This window comes from Mobula hypostoma, chromosome 4 (assembly GCF_963921235.1).
Source record: "Mobula hypostoma chromosome 4, sMobHyp1.1, whole genome shotgun sequence".
Classification (NCBI taxonomy): Eukaryota; Metazoa; Chordata; class Chondrichthyes; order Myliobatiformes; family Myliobatidae; genus Mobula; species Mobula hypostoma.
The window spans coordinates 14,846,848-14,864,486 of NC_086100.1; the positions used below are offsets into that span (position 1 = coordinate 14,846,848).

Sequence of the window (17,639 nt, forward strand, 5' to 3'; positions counted from 1 at the left end):
AAGATGAAGGAACACATAACAATTCTCATAGATGGATCAGAAGTGGAGAGAGTGAGCAGTTTCAAGTTCCTGGGTGTCAACCTGGCCCCAAGAAAGAAGGCAAGACAGCAACTATACTTCATTAGGAGTTTGAAGAGATTTGGTAAATCAACAAATACACACAAAAACTTATATAAATGTACAATGGAGAGCATTCTAACAGGCTGCATCACTGTCTGGTATGGGCGCAGGGGGTGGGGGGGGGCTACTGCGCAGGACCGGAAGAAGCTGCAAAGGTTTGTAAGTTTAGTTGGCTCTATCTTGGGTACTAGCCAACAAAGTACCCAGGACATCTTCAAAGAGCGGTGTCTCAGAAAGGCAGTGTTCATTATTAAGGAGCTCCAGCACCCAGGGCTTGCCCTTTTCTCACTGTTACCATCAGGTAGGAGATACAGAAGCCTGAAGGCACACACTCAGCAATTCAGGAACAGCTTCTTCCCCTCTGCCATCCGATTCCTAAATGGACATTGAATCCATGAACACTACCTCACTTTTTTAATATACATTATTTCTGTTCCTTGCACGATTTTTAATCTATTCAATGTACGTATACTGTGATTGATTTACTTATTTATTATTATTTTATTTTTCTTCTATATTATGAACTGCTGCTGCTAAGTTAACAAATTTCACAACACATGCCAGTGATAATAAACCTGATTCTAATTCCTTGCTTTTATATTCTCGTCCTCATGAAATGAATGCTAACATTGCATTTGCCTTCCTCACCACAGACTCAACCTGCGAATTAATCTTTAAGGAATCCTGCACAAGGACTTCCAAGTCCTTTTGCACCTCAGTTTTTTGTATTTTCTGTCCATTTAGAAAATAGTCAACACTTTCATTTCTTCTATCAAAGTGCATGACCATACACTTCCCGACAGTGTAGTCCATCTGTCATTTCTTTGCCCATTCTTCTAATCTGTCTATGTCCTTCTGTAGCCTCTCTACTTCCTCAAAACTACCTGCCCCTCCACCTGTCTTCATATCGCCTGCAAAATTTTCAACAAAGCCATCATCCAAATCACCAACATAACATAAAAAAAATCGGTTCCAACACAAACTCCTATGGAACATAACTAGTCACTGGCAGAATGCCAGAAAAGGCTCCCTTTATTCCCACTCTTTGCCCCCTATCAATTAGCCACTGCTTTATCCATGTTAGAATCTTTCCTGTAGTACCATGGGCTCACAGCTTGTTACGCAGCCTCATGTGTGGCAGCTTGTCAAAGACCTTCTGAAAATCCAAGTACAAAGTATCAACCAATTCTCCTCTGTCTATCCTGCTTGTTATTTCTTCAAAGAATTCCAGCAGATTTGTCAGGGAAGATTTTCCCTTGAGGAAAACATGCTGACTACGGCCTATTTTATTATGTGCCTCTAAGTACCCAAAAACCACATCCTTAACAATCGACTCCAAGATCTTCCCAACCGCTGAGGTCAGACTAACTGGCCTATAGTTTCCTTTCTGCTGTCTCTCTCCCTTCTTGAAGAGTGGAGTGACATTTGCAATTTTCCAGTCTTCTGGAACCATTCCAAAATCTAGTGATTCTTGAAAGATTATTCCTAATGCCTCCGCAGTCTCTTCAGCACCACCTTCAGAAATCTGAGGTATAGAGCATCTGGTCAGGTGACTTATCTACCTTCAGACATTTCAGTTTTCCAAGAACCTTCTCTCTAGTTGTGGTAACTTCACACATTTCATGTCCCCTCTCACCAGGAATTACAACCCTACTGCTAGTGTATTCCACAGTGAAGAATGATGCAAAATATTTATTCAATTCATCCACCAATTCCTTGTCCCCCATTACTACCTCACCAGTGGTCCGATATCCACTCTCACCTCTCTTTTATACTTAAATATACCTGAAGAAATTTTTAGTATCCTCTTTAATATTATTGGCTACCTTACTTTTCTATTCCATCTTTATTTTCTTAATGACTTTTTTTAGTTTCCTTCTGTTGGTTTTTAAAAACTTCCCAATCATCTACCTTCCCAGAAATTTTAGCTCTATTATATACCCTTTCTTTGTCTTTTTTGTTGCCTTTGACTTTTCTTGTTAACCACGGTTGTGTCATCTTCCCTTTTGAATACTTCTTCCTATTTGGAATTTCAAAAGCATGCAAAGATGGCCAAGATGAAATAAATCTACTACAATAACTAATATAAAACTGTTTATTTTAAGAGCGAGCAGATAAGGCATTCATAATTTTCATTGTGATGATGTCACCTACAAGTGTAACAGCACTGTATGTGTTCCAAGACATCTTACGTCACCACATTATTTAGCAAACAAATAAGAAGTGATTTCCCTGAACACTAACCGTTGGCCTTTAGCCTTTTAACACTGCAGCACTTAGCCCCTGAGCTTGGTGATGTCTAGGAGTTCCTGTGATGTCAGAGACCTTTTGGTGGTGTCATAAAGAAATCAATGCTTTCATTGTGGCCAGACAACTTAGTTTATTTTACCTAGCAACAGTTAGCACAGGCACTAAAGTGTTGAGGAAAAAGTCATCTTTAGCCAGAGCTTACATCAAGACAATCCAATAAAAGTTTCACCAAACTACAGCAACAGGTTGAAGACTTTCAGCTCATTCCTGATTACTGACTGGGACCTGCAGCCGAAATTCATAGCAATCATGTTTTTGTACTCCAGGACGACTGCTGTGTTTCTTGCTATGACTCTCCTTGTATTAGCCATTTTCAGTTTCTGTGCCAACATATTACTGTTTTTTCCAAACTTTGAGACGCAGTACGCCACAAATAACATTTCTCCTACTGTGTTCTACCTAGGAGGAATTATTGGCTCTGGAATGTTGGTGAGTACTTTTCACTCCTACTAGTGAGCATTTTGAAAACTACAATAAAGAGAAAAATATTTTAAAATAAAAACAGTATTGAGTATTTAGAAAAAAATTTTGTGTCTTTTCCTGTCAGAATAGGTGTCATGCGCTTTAGTAGTTAATGGATGTGTATGAAGTTTCTGCCAAACATAGGCATTTTGTCAACATAAATTTTGCTCAATGGTTTCATTTTGATTTGGTTTGGTTTACTATTATTGTCATATGTATGAAGATACAGTGAAAAGCTCATCTTTCATGCTGTTCATACAGATCGAAATTTTTACACAGCGCATTCAGAGAACAAGGTAAAACAGTAACAGACAGCAGGATAAAGTGTAACAGTCTCACTTAAAGAATAAAGTGTAGTGGACAAGATTAAGTGTTCATGTAATTCCAAAGCATTTTGTAATATATTAGGGCAAGAGAGTAACCAGAGAAAGAGTAGAGCCCTCAAGGGATCAAAAGGGAACAAGCATGTATTGAGCTCGAGGATGTGGGTGAGGTCTTAAATGAATATTTTTCATCTTTATTCGCTGAAGAAAAACAACGTAATTGGAGAATTCAAGGAGGGGAACGATCAAACACTAAAACTAATTATTGTGAAAAAGTAAAATATATTTAATATCTTTGTGAGCTTAAGCGGATTAAAATTCTGGGGCTAAAAGAGATTTATCCCTAGTTGTTATGAGAGTCAAAGGAAATTATTTTTAGGGCTGTGACAGTGGTGTTTAAATCTTCACTGGCCACTGACATGCCAGATTGCTGGAAGACAACCTGATATTTTATTCAAGGGTAGGAGAGATCAGCCGCAGTTACAGACCAGTGAGTCTAAAATCAGTGCGAGGGAAAGTATTGGAGAAAATTACTAGGGGGTAGGATTAATTCATATTTGCAAAGGCACGAGTTAATCAAAGAGAATCAGCACAGTTTTGTTAGAGGGAAATCCTGGCCGAGTGCTTTAATTGATGTTTTGATGAAGTAGCAAAATGAATTAATGAAGATAGGTTCATCTAAGCCACATGAATTTCCACAAAGGCCTTGGACAAGGTTTGACATGGGAATCTGGTCCAACTGGTTAGAGCCCATGGGAAGCAAGGCAGCTTGCAAATGGATCCAAAACTGGTTTGATAATAAGCAACAAGAAGATGGGGAAAGTACTTCTTGTGTTTGAAAGCCTATGACTAATGATATGCCACAGAGATTGGGGCAGGGAGTCTTACTTTTTATTATTAAGCTTAGAAAATAGTATTGTTTTATTAAAAGGAGGAAAAGAAACCTACATTAGGGAAATAGGGATGAAAGACTAACATCTCTTTTTTCTTGGATACAGATGATCTTCCCGGCATGTGTGATACTGAAGTTGCGGGATGGGAATGAATGTATCAAGTGGAATGATCCTTGTCAATGTTCGTCACCTTGCTGCCAAGCCTGCACTCACTGTGCTCCTTGTGACTGTCCCAAGTGCCCAAAATGCCAGTCATCTCAGCTTTGCCCCACATGTAATTGCAGACCCTGCCAGGAGATTCCGCCCTGTGGATCCTCTGTAACCTGCAAGACCTGCCCTGAATGCATGTGTACCCCCTGTGCTTGCTGTCGAGACTACACCTGCAAGACCTGCCCTGAATGCAATTGTGCCCCCTGCACTTGCTATCGTGACTATACCTGCAAGACCTGCCCTGAATGCAGGTGTGCCCCCTGTGCTTGCTGTCGTGACTACACCTGCAAGACCTGCCCCGAATGCAGGTGTGACCCCTGTGCTTGCTGTCGTGACTACACCTGCAAGACCTGCCCCAAATGCAAGTGTGCCCCTTGTGCTTGCTGTCGCGAATGTACCCTCAAAACATGCCCCAAATGCAAGTGTGCCCCCTGTTCTTGTTGTCGTGACTGTACCTGCAAGACTTCCCCTGAATGCAAGTGTGCGCCATGTGTTTGCGGCTACGACTGTACATGCAAGACCTTCCTCCAGAAACTTGGTGGATGTCTCGGTGCCATCTTTCAACTCTGTCAATGCCCAGACTGCAGCTGTTGCTCTCTGGATTCCTGCATGTGCGGACCACACCAATGCAACAGAAAATCCCCGGTAAGGAACGCCAGGCAGAGTTACATATCGTGGTGATTTATTTATATTTATTTCAATCCATTTCCTATTTTAATTCGGTCACTGCAGGCTACAAACTCATTAATCTGCCAAGAAATGCCTGTGATTCTCAGTCCCACTTCATCACAGTTTAAATTGCAAGTACAAGCTCCTGAGTATCGGTACTCTGGGGTAGTCTGTCAGTCTGAGGGACTGAAGATTGCATATCTATACTTCCTCAGTCACTGCTACCCCTGGACTTTTAAAGTACCTGATGCAAAGCTTCAGCTGAGGTTTCTCTAGAATGCTCAATCTCTCATCTACCAGGACCTTTTCCCTCAAGGTCAGGAAACTACAGCCACCCCCTCAGATTGCCAGCACCATAGCTGGAACCTACTCCCCTCAGATATTCCATTTCAAATCCTTTTCCCAGTCTCATACCTACCTATCCATCCTTGGCCTTCTCCACTGCCAGGGTGGGGCCCAACACCACCTAGAGAAGGGAGTTCTCATTTTCTCAACACACAGGAGACTGGATCCAGTAGAGATGAAGGGTCTCAACTGAAAATGCCAACTGTCCACATTTCTGTGCACAGATGTTGCTTGACCTGCTGAGATCCTCCAGCAGTTTGTATCTAGCATCTCATATTCTGCTTGGGTCACTACAAAGCAGAAGTTATCTGAGATAACTGAGTTATCCAGTTTTAGGTAACCCTCACCTTTGGTGTGCTTACCCTCTCCTCTCTCTCCGTTGGATTTCCCACCTGTCCTCTCACATTTGACCCCTTTCTAATGTCCCTTCAGCCTCCCCATCATCCATTTTCATCTTCTTCCCCCTCATAGTTTCACCCCCAGGCACCTCCCCATTTGGTTCATATTCAATATGCCTTTTATCTCTTTCCTGATGGTTCCAATTTTACCTCCTTTATTTGTCAGATTACACCTAAAAGTTTTTGTATTCTTGCTCATCACTGTCTAGCAACTATCTCCAACCATCACCTACCACTCCTTCATCTCACTCCATTTACACCTCCTTTCTCTGCCTCCACTTCCCCTCTTGTCATTATACTGGCCATCTTCTCTCCTCATTCTTCTCTTCCTCCTGCTCTTCGAACAAGTTCTTTCTCACATTCACTACCATAGCTATTGGCCATTCTTGTCCACCGCTTCCTGTCACCTCTTTATACTGGCAATCACCAGATGAAGGGGACAATAAACTTGAACTTCACTTTGAATTATTCTGACAAATGCTTGGTGTTTATGACCTAGCTGGTTGTGCAGTTGGATTGAAGAAGGTTCACTTGGTGACAGTGTCCATGTTTATTTTGGACTTGGTGATACAAGAGACTGCAGATACTGCAATCTGAAATAAAAAGACAAACTGATGGAGGAGCCAAGCAAACAGAAGAAAACTTGCAGATGCTGGAAATCCAAAGCAACACACACAAAATGCTAGAGGAACTCAGCAGAAAAAGAGTAAACAGTCAACATTTCAGGCTGAGACCATTCTTCAGGAACCGAGCAGCTGTGTCTGTGCAGGGAGATGGACAGTCAATGCTATGGATTGAGTGATTCACTTCAGGAAAGGGAAAGTAGATCCAGTGGAGTGGAGATAAACAGAAGAGATCTCAGCTTAAAATGTATAGTAATGTCATCCTAGGAACACTGGAACGGACCTTTTCTTAAGTCAGTTCAGCCATTCATCTGCAAAGCCTCATCCCAAAATGTCCATTGTCCTTTGGCTCCATAGATGTTGCCTGGCCCAGTGAATTCTTCCATTGCCTCTTGTGTTGCATCAAGATTAATGTGTTCCATAATGGGATATATATTCATGGATTTCACAAAGTTTAATTAACTCCTGGTATATTACCACTCATCAAATATAATTTTGAAATCTTGAATTGACCATGACGCTTACTAAAGTGTCATGGGTGGTGGGAAGTAAGTTCTTATGTGCATGTTATATGGAAATGTCTTTCCTGGCTTTAGCCGGCGAGTGGTCTCACTGTAATTTGAACCAAAGGAAGCACAGCATTCCCTCTATGGGCTGTGACTATACTTACTCTGTCTTACACTTCTCACCGCTGGCATAATCAGACACCTCACCCATCCTAGACATTCTCTCTTTAACCCCTCCCCATCAGGCAGAAGATACAAAAGCGTAAAAGCACGTACCACCAGGTTCAAGGGCAGCTTCTATTTGATTGCTATCAGACACTTGAACAGATCTCTTTTACGATAAGAATGAATTGTTAACCTCTTGATCTACCTTATATGATCTTGAACTTTATTGCTTGCCTACACTGCACTTTTTCGGTAGTTTGACACTTTAATTTGCATTGCTATTGTTTTACCATATTATAGCTCAATACACTGTCTAATGATTTGATCGCTATAAGCAGTGTGCAAGACAGGCTTTTCACTGTCTTTTGCTACATATCTCAATAATAAACCAATACCGATACGACTATTAACCTTTCTGGCACTAAACCCGCTGAAGTGGGAACTGAAATTGTGTGGAGCTAAAGGCTGAATCAGAAAGAAAAGGGCCCGGGAAGTACTGCCACCAACATACAAAAACACCACTAAGATAATCAGAAAAATTGGATTCATGGTGCTAAATATTTGAATATTATGAAAGAGACACCTGTAAAGTTTTGCCTAAATTGTGGAGGAAGATACATGCTTTGTCATTTTGTGAACGCTTTACCTCTCTCCTCATCTTAATAGTTTATTCTACTATCATTGAGAATCTTCTATTAAAATAATTACAGAGAAAATGTTGTTTAGTTTCTCTTCTTCCCTCATTACAAGCCTCTTGTCCTATTAATTTTTGGTTTATTTCTTTCCTAGATCTATGTGCTAATCTTCAGTATGATAGGAGTGATGGGAGCTGCATATGGCTTCATTGTGTCATCCATGGCATTGAAAATTGGTCCATTATGCCGTGTAACACAGCTGGGAGAATGGAGGCATCCTTTCAACAGAGGGTAAGAACAGTGCCTACCTCAGAAGAGTAAGTTGGTTCAGTGTGTGGTGGGAACCTGACTTCAATGAGTATCACTTTTGTCTCTGATTCAAAAGTTTTTGGTTTAAGTCATATTTAAGAATCTGTGGTGGGATTTATGTGTGAGGCTGGTGTTTTGTGCTCGGTGTCAGATGTGGGAAGTCTGGGAGACTCCCAGCCTCCCAGACAGCCACATCTGCACCAGGTGCGTCGAGCTGCAGCTCCTTAGGGAACTGGAGATGCAGCTTGATGACCTTCGTCTGATCAGGGAAAGTGAGGAGATGATAGAGAGGAGCTATAGGCAGGTAGTCACACTGGGGCCTGGGGAGACAGATAAGTGGTAACAGTCAGGAGAGGGAAGGGCAGGAGTCAGAGTTTAGAGAGCACCCCTGTGTACCCCTTGACAATAAGTACCCCTGCTTGAGTACTGTTGAGGGGGACGGCCTACCTGGGGAAGCAACAGTGGCCACGCCTCTGGCACAGAGTCTGGCCCTGTGGCTCAGAAGGGTAGGGAAAGGAAGAGGATGGCAGCAGTGAGAGGTGACTCTGTAGTTAGGAGGTCAGACAGGTGATTCTGTGGACGCAGGAAAGAAACACAGATGGTAGTTTGCCTCCCAGGTGCCAGGGTCCGGGATGTTTCTGACCAGGTCCACGAGAAGCAAGACCACAAAGGTAGTAATCTCGGGATTACTGCCTGTGCCACGTGACAATGAGTATAGGAATAGAGTGAGGTGGAGGATAAATGCGTGCTTGAGGGATTGGAGCAGGGGACAGGGATTCAGATTTCTGGATCATTGGGACCTCTTTTGGGGCAGGAGTGACCTGTACTAAAAAGACGGGTTGCACTTGAATCCCAGGGGGACCAATATCCTTGGGGGGAGATTTGCTAAGGCTATTGGGGAGAGTTTAAGCTAGGATCACTAAGGGGGTGGGAACCAAACTGAGGAGATGGGGGAAGAGGTGATTATTTCACAAATAGAGAAAGCTTGGAGACAGCGCGAGGGGGAGGATAGGCAGGTGATAGAGAAGGGACGTGCTCAGACCGATGGTTTGAGATGTGTCTATTTTAACGCAAGGAGTATTATGAAGAAAGCGGATGAGCTTAGAGCATGGATCAGTACTTGGAGCTGTGATGTTGTGGCAATTACAGAGACTTGGATGGCTCAGGGGCAGGAATGGTTACCGAGTGCCAGGCTTTCTATGTTTCAGAAAGGACAGGGAGGGAGGAAAAAGAGGTGGGGGTGTGGCACTGTTGATCAGAGATAGTGTCACGGCTGCAGACAAGGAGGAAGACATGGAGGGATTGTCTATGGAGTCTCTGTGGATGGAAGTTAGGAACAGGAAGGGCTCAATAACTCTACTGGGTGTTTTTTATAGACCACCCAATAGTAACAGGGACATCAAGGAGCAGATAGGGAGACAGATTCTGGAAAGGTGTAATAACAACAGGGTAGTCGTGGTGGGAGATCTTAATTTCCCAAATATTGATTGGCATGTCACTAGAGCGAGGGGTTTAGATGGGGTAGTTAATTAGGTGTGTTCAAGAAGGTTTCTTGACACAGTGCGTATATAAACCTACAAGAGGAGAGGCTGTACTTGATCTTGTATAGGGAAATGAACCTGGTCAGGTGTCAGATCTCTCAGTGGGAGAGCATTTTGGAGATAGTGATCACAGTTCTATCTTCTTTACCATAGCATTGGAGAGGAATAGGTACAGACAAGTTAGAAAAGTGTTTAACTGGAGTAAGGGGAAATATGAAGCTATCAGGCAGGAACTTGGAAACATAAATTGGTAACAGGTATTCTCAGGGAATTATACGGAAGAAATGTGGCAAATGTTCAGGGGATATTTGCGTAGAGTTCTGCATAGGTAAGTTCCAATGAGACGGAAAGGATGGTAGGGTACAGGAACTGTGGTGTACAAACAAAGGCAGTTCTAAATCTAGTCAAGAAGAAAAGAAGAGCTTAAGAAAGGTTGAAAAAACTAAGTAGTGATAGAGATCTAGAAAATTATAAGGCTAGCAGGAAGGAGCTTAAGAAAGAAATTAGGAGAGCCAGAAGGGGCCATGAGAAGGCCTTGGTGGACGGTATTAAGGAAAACCACAAGGCATTCTACAAATATGTGAAGAGCAAGAGGATAAGATGTGAGAGAATAGGATTAATCAAGTGTGACAGTGGGAAAGTGTGTATGGAACCGGAGGAGATAGCGGAGGTACTTAATGAGTACTTTGCTTCACTATTCACTATGGAATATTCACTGGAGATAGCCCAGGAAATTATAGACCAGTGGGTCTTACTTCAGTGGTTGGTAAGTTGATGGAGAAGATCCTGAGAGGCAGGATTTATGAACATTTGGAGGCATAATATGATTAGGAATAGTCAGATGGCTTTGTCAAAGGCAGGTCATGCCTTACAAGCCTGATCATATTTTTTAAGGATGTGACTAAACACATTGATGAAGGAAGAGCAGTAGGTGTAGTGTATGTGGATTGTAGCAAGGCATTTGACAAAGTACCTCCATGCAAGGCTTATTGAGAAAGTAAGGAGGCATGGGATCCAAGGGGACATTGCTTTATGGATCCAGAACTGGCTTGCCCACAGAAGGCAAAGAGTGGTTGTAGACAGGGTCATATTCATATGGAGGTCGGTGACCAGTAGTGTGCCTCTGGGATCTGTTCTGGGACCCCTACTCTTCGTGATTTTTATAAATGATCTGGATGAGGAATTGGAGGGATGAGTTAGTAAATTTGCTGATGGCATAAAGGTTGGGGGTGTTCTGGATAGTGTGGAGGGCTGTCAGAGGTTACAGTGGGACATTGATAGGATGCAAAACTGGGCTGAGAAGTGGCAGATAGAGTTCAACACAGATAAGTGTGAGGTGGTTCATTTCGGTAGGTCAAATATGATGGCAGAATATAGTATTAATGGTAAGACTCTGGAGGATCAGAGAGATCTTGAGGTCCGAGTCCATAGGACACTCAAAGCTGCTGTGCAGGTTGACTCTGTGGTTAAGAAAGTATAAGGTACATTGGCCTTCATTAATCATGGGATTGAGTTTAAGAGCCGAAAGGTAATGTTGCAGCTATATAGGACCCTGGTCAGACCCCACTTGGAGTACTGTGCTCAGTTCTGGTCACCTCACTACAGGAAGGATGTGGAAACCATAGAAAATGTGCAGAGGAGATTTACAAGGATGTTGCCTGGATTGGGGAGCAGGCCTTATGAGAATAGATTGAGTGAACTCGGCCTTTTCTCCTTGAAGCGATGGAGGATGAGAGGTGACCTGATAGAGGTGTATAAGATGATGAGAGGCATCAATCATGTGGATAGTCAGAGGTTTTTTCCCAGGGCTGAAATGTTAAGCACGAGAGGGCACAGTTTTAAGGTGCTTGGAAGTAGTAACAGAGGAGATGTCAGGGGTAAGTTTTTTACGCAGAGAGTGGTGAGTGCATGGAATGGGCTGCCGGCGAATGTGGTGGAAGCGGATACTATAGGGTCTTTTAAGAGACTCCTGGACAGGTACATGGAGCTCAGAAAAATAGAGGGCTATGGGTAACCCTAAGGTAATTTCTAAGGTAAGGACATGTTCGGCACAGCTTTGTGGGCCGAAGGGCCTGTATTATGCTGTAGGTTTTCTATGCTTCTATTTCCAAAGCCACACTCAGTTACAGTATTAACACAGCTACTCGCTCAGGTGGACATAAAAAGATGCCATTGTGTTATTTTGAAGACTTCTTTAAATAATAAATTTATACACTTGAACTCCCAATTTCAAAATCTACCTTGACTTCAGATCCTAGTTTATTTCTTTATTGCTTTGTGAACTATTCTTTATGCTTGGTTGACAGGGATTACCTGAATAATTCCAGTCTATGGATCAAGTGTATGGAGCCGGAAAATGTGATCTTTTGGCACATCTTGTTATTCTCCATCCTACTGGTGATCAGTGCTGTTGAATTCATCATCTGTGTTGCACTACTGATTAATATTCTACTCACTATATTCTGTGGAAATATAAATTGTTTTAAGGTAAGCCTAGTGGGAATTTTTAAAGAGTACCCGAAAGTTCTTAAGAGCCCTAAGTATTCACATGTTGGCCATATAATGGCATCCTCAGCAGCAGAGTGTTACAAGAATCTACTCCCTAGTAACAATGATCAGGGAGACACAGAGAATCTGTAATCATCGACAATTACCTTTATTGTCTCAAATGAAGAACACATGAACTTACATAACCGAATACCTGTGTGCATTCCTAGAGCATAGAACATATATATTCCTATTAAGCTTTCTTGACCTTCCATGAACAGTCAAGGAATAGAAAAGATAATACCAGTTAAAAAGGAGTCTCTGCTGGCCACATTTTCCTCAGAGTCCCATTTCGAATCTCCATGTCCATGGGGCACATTACATCCACAATTATGGATCTCTAAAGAGATCATTGCTGCCTTGTATCTGTAAACCTCTGATCTTACATTCATTCCTTACCAATTCATATGTTGTATTTCAGTTCTATTGACTACAGGTCACCTAACTTTTTATTCGTTCTGTTCCAAGGAAGCATCCATTTATTGCCCTCCCCCAGCAAGTGACAACCGGTTCTCTTCAGTAACTAGTTTGATTCTCTCTGGGTAGGCACAAACCCCAACAGTCACAAGCTAGCATGTTATATGACATCAGAGAATGCCTCATAAATAACTTCTTACTTGGAGATGATCTCTACTCAAGCAGGTTACCTGGGGCATCATTGTGTCTATAACACTGATCAAGCCAAGCTACTTCAGGACACAGAAAAGTTCACAAAAGGGCAGCCTCCATTTCCAAGCAGATGGCAAGAATAAAGACAATTGGTCCATCTGCTTCCACTGTCCTTGATTAATCTAAATTCGCTGATTTGCAAACTGTAGTTCTTTCTAGCCAACAAGAGTAATGATTTAAACCTGGCCAACTCATCATTTCATTCAGAGCATACCAAAGCTGAGCAAATTATTATTTATAAAATGTGAAAATCCTCAAAGCTCTCCAGTTTTTTGTTTTCTGGGTCACTTAACACCAGTGGATATTTAGCAAGGCAATGGAACTGGCCTACCCCAGAATTCCTTGGAGTTTTTCAGCCCTAGCTCAGAGGTTGTAGGTTCAAGTGCCTCACAGAGAGATTTAGACTTTCCAATGCAATAATAATGGAGTGTGTCACTGTCATAAGTACTGTCTTTCAGATCAGTTATTCACTCGGGTAAATGTATATATTCCCAAAGCAATACATCGAGGAACAGGGAGATCTTCTTTGCATCCTGGAAAATATTACTCCTTCAAACAATATTAGTAAAACAGTTTTGTTGAGAAATGAGTCCCAGGAATGCAATGTTAAGTGTACAGAGAAGTTTCAGTTCATTATACCCTGCCTCTGACGTTCATTCCAAATAGCTAAAAGATCAGATAAAGGGTTCATGGGGAATTTTTGGGACAGATCACTATAAGTGTACATTCTAAAGCCAACCCAAGAGCAGTGCTATGCCATTGCTGGAAGCACTCAGCAGATCAGGCCCATCCTTAGGGAGAGTGACAGATCATTTCAAATCAGGGACCCTTAATCCAAGCTGGAAAAATGACTAGACCTAAAATTAGAGTTGTCCAGAGACAGGTAGCAGGTTAGAGCTTGTAAGAAACTTAAAATGCAGGATGATTAAAAAAGGATGATGAAAAGTATAAATTGGTAAATTGGTCCATGATTGTCATATACACAGAAGTACTGTGAAAAACATTGTTTCACATGATAGCCATGCAGATCATTTCATTGCATCACTGATTTGAGGTAGTACAAGGAAAATCAATAACAAACAAAGGTAAAATAAAGTGCTGCAGTTACAAAGGAAGGGCAGTGCAAGCAGGCATCAAGTTGTAAGGTAGATTGTGAGGTCAAGATTTCACCTTGTCATAGTAGGCTCTGTTTAATAGTTTTACAACAGTGGGATACAAGCCTTGAGCCTAGTGGTATCTACTTTCAGGGTTTTGTATCTACTGCCAAGTAGCAGTTGGAAGGAGAGAATTTCTGAGGTGTGTGTGATCATTGATGTTGTCTGCTTTAACTAGAGAGTGAGCAGAGTACATACAGTCCATGGTGGGTGTGAGGAATACTGGTTTCTACCATGTGCTGAGTTATGCAGTTTTGGGCACAGCACTTGTAATGCCAAACCACAATGCATCCAGATAGGATGCTTTCTATGGTGCATCAATAAATATTGGTGAGAGTCTAAGAGGACATGTCAAGTTATTTAGCCTCCTGAGGAAGTTGAGCTGCTAGTGTGCTGGCAGCCATGAAGGAATTTAAGAATGGACTTATGAGAGCTTGAAGAGGACATGAAAAGGCTTTAGTGAGTAAGATTGTGGAAATCCACAAGGCATTCTGCACACACGTGAAAAACAGGAGAATGACTTGTGTGAGAGTACGTCCTATCAGGGATAAATGTGGAAATATACTTGGAGTTGGAGAAGGTGGGGAAGTACTTAATGAATACTTTGCTTTAGTATTCACCAGTAAGAGGGGCCTTGACAAATGTAAGAACAGTTGATATCTGGAACATAGTCATCATCAAGAAATAGATAGTACTGGAATTTTTAATAAACAATTGGACAGCTGAGTCCTAGGGCTGGACAGGATAAACTCCAGATTACTACAGGAGGCAAGTAAAGAGATTGTTGAATATTTGGCATTGATCTTTGTCTGCATTGGCCACAGGAGGAGTAGCTGAATGGAAGGTGGCAAATGTCTTTCCTATGTTCAAGAAAGGTAATAGGGACAATCCTGGAAATTATAGAATAGTGAATCTAATGTCAGTGGTACACAAACTATTAGAGAAGATTCTTAGGCACAGAATTTATCAGTACTTGGAGAGCATAGTTTAACTAGGGACAGTCAGCATGGCTTTGTGAGGGGCAGTTCATGCCTCACCAGCCTGATTGAATTCTTTGAGGAAATGACAAAACTAATAGATGAAGGGAAAGGAATGGAATTGGTCCATATTGGTTTCAATAAGATGTTTGACATTGTTTCTCATAGTCAGCTCATTTAAAAAGCCAGGAGGCATGTGATGCATGGAAATTTGGCTGCATGAATTCAGAATTGCCTTGCCACTGTAGGCAGAGCATGATTGTAGATGGAGCATATCCTGCCTGGAGATCGGTGATCAGTCATGTTCCACAATGATCTGTTCTGGGACCCTTGCTCTTTGTGATTTTTATACATGATTTGGGTCAGTAAGATTGCAAATGAGATGAAGTTTGGTGGTGTTGTTGATGCTGAAGAAGGGTGTGGTAGGTTACAATGGGACACAGATAGGATGCAGAATTGGGCTAAGAATTGGCAGATGGAGTTCAATCCCAAAAATGTGTTATGTGTTAAATGATGCATTTTGGAAGATTGAGCTTCAAAGCAGAATACAGGATTAAAGACAGGATTATTAGCAGTGTGGAGGAGCAGGGGTTCCATGTCCATAGATACCTCATAGTTGCCACATAAGCTTTTAGGGTAGTTAAGAAGGTGTATGTTATACTGGCCTTCATTAGTCAGTGGATGGTGGGGGTGGGGTGGGGAATTAAGTTCAAGACCACTATGTAATATTTCATCTCTGTAAAACTCTGGTTAGACCACACTTGGGATATTGTGTACAGTTCTGTTCCCTTCATTCTGCGAATGATGTCAAAGTTTTAGAGATAATACAGAGGGCATAAACCAGGATGCTGCCAAGATTAAAAGCCTGTCTTATGAGGATAGGTAAATTAGGTTCTCTAAGGATGAGAGGTGAATAGATCGAGCTGTACAGGACGATAGGAGGCATAGATAGATACAGTGGACAACCAGAGACTTTCTGGTTGTAAATGGCTGATATAGAGGGGCATAACTTTAAGGTGATTGAAGAAAAGTATAGGTGAGTGGGGTGTCAGAGGTATGTATGCATGGAATACACGGCCAGGGGAGGTGATAGGGGCAAATACACTGAGGAAATTTAAGAGACTCTTGGGCAGGCACATGGATGAAAAAAAAATGGAGAGCTATGCAGCAGGGAATGGTTAGATTGATCTTAGAGTAGGTTCAAAGTTCAGCCAAAGGGCCTGTACTCTGCTGTATGTCCTATGGTCTCAGAAGATACAAATTACATAGGCTTAAGTGTAAGAATGGAGACAGGAAGGGACTCAGGAAATTTCCACTTGCTTTAGGCATTGGAAATCAGCAAATTGTTGAAGCAGTGAGCAGATATGTCTCTGGTTGTTAAATGATTTGTATGAGGCACCAAATGTATGGTTGCTAAACTTACTGAAAACAAAATGCAAGTTGAAAGTATGTTCTGAAGATGGTACAAGACTATGTAGAGCATAATTTTTATAACAGAATATCATGCTGGAAAATGTGCTCTTGTCCACTTTGACAAGAAAAAAAAATAAAACCCATCATTTAAATGCTGTGAAGTTGCCAAACTCCAAGGTGTAGAAGGATATAGGTTGCTCATTTTGTCCCCACACTTACACTCTGTCTGGTTTGAATGCTTCAGCTGAAAGTATATATTGAGCAACAAATAACTTAAATTTATGATGAAACTTTTCTCTCTCTCCACAGGGCCAAGATCTTAGCTAACTCCAGGCTGAAGTGCATTCTACTTGTGTCCACAAACTTTTCTCTTTTTTTTGTCACTTTTTTGCCTGATTCTGTCTATTTTGACAATTGTGAGATGAGCATAGGACAGGCTAATATGCTGCAGCATATCAACATTTAGAGAGGATGCATGGGAGCGTTATAAAACATTAGGAAAGGTGAGGTTCAGGGTCAGTCATGATATGCACAAGTAGTGAGGGAGAGAATGCTGCATCTTTGGTGATAACCTTTGCGTCCTCTCTAGCCACAGGACTCATGCCAGAAGAATGGAGGGTGGCAAATGTTACTGGATTGTTCAAGGAAGGATATAGGGATAATACTGGGAATTATAGGCCAGTGAGTTCAACAAGCATGGTGGGCAAGATGTTGGAGAGGATTATTAGACAAGATTTATGAGGAATTGGAGAAGCATACTTAAATTAAGGGTAATCAGTGTAGTTTTCTAAGTGACAGGTCATGGCTTATGAGACTGATTGAATTGCTTGAGGAAGTGGCAATCAAATTGATGAACGTAGAGCAGTGGACATGGTGTATATGCATTTTAGTTAGGTGTTAGATTTAAAAGATGTAAAAATTATGCTACATATTTCAAAGGGTATAAAAAGGAGCACATGACAATATTCTCACACTGCAAGTAGTGCCTAGTGGTAGAGTTGAGAGAGAGAGGAAAAGAAGTTCCTTCTGCAGTTTATTGTGTAATGTGAATTAGTGATTGGGCAATAAATATTATTTAGTGTCTTTCACTACATTAAATACTTTTTCTTCTTTCTGTATTTATTCTTTATATTGATCCAATAAAGTAATTTATTATAACCTTGAGCCCAAGGTTATGCTTGTAGATACTTGCTGCTGAATCTGAAAAGAGCAAGGAACAAATTTTAAAATATTTCCATTAAACATCTCTCAACCAATATTACAAGATCAATTATCAGCTCACGGTGTGTTGTAGTTTCTGGAGCTTACACTGGATGTAAGTGCACTTTACACCATAATGTATTTTGGAGAATCTGAGTGTATACTGGTTT

General features: G+C 41.5%; 1 protein-coding gene across 1 annotated transcript; it reads left to right on the plus strand.

Moving 5' to 3' along the window:
• The first annotated feature begins 4,725 nt into the window (after positions 1–4,725).
• Positions 4,726–16,762, plus strand: LOC134344724 (transmembrane 4 L6 family member 4-like). Its single transcript, XM_063044806.1, has 4 exons — positions 4,726–4,963; positions 7,814–7,950; positions 11,816–11,996; positions 16,579–16,762. Exons 1-4 carry the CDS (start codon positions 4,928–4,930, stop codon positions 16,594–16,596), a joined length of 372 nt encoding a protein of 123 aa, XP_062900876.1. The 5' UTR covers positions 4,726–4,927; the 3' UTR covers positions 16,597–16,762.
• The last annotated feature ends 877 nt before the right edge of the window (positions 16,763–17,639 follow it).

What these genes read in the sequence shown, in the direction of transcription:
- LOC134344724 (XM_063044806.1), top strand. Translation starts at nt 4,928, where the DNA reads ATGTGCGGACCACACCAATGCAACAGAAAATCCCCG. An exon ending in AATGCAACAGAAAATCCCCG is followed by an intron (nt 4,964 to 7,813) that starts GTAAGGAACGCC and finishes TTTCTTTCCTAG; the next exon opens with ATCTATGTGCTAATCTTCAG. An exon ending in AGGCATCCTTTCAACAGAGG is followed by an intron (nt 7,951 to 11,815) that starts GTAAGAACAGTG and finishes CTTGGTTGACAG; the next exon opens with GGATTACCTGAATAATTCCA.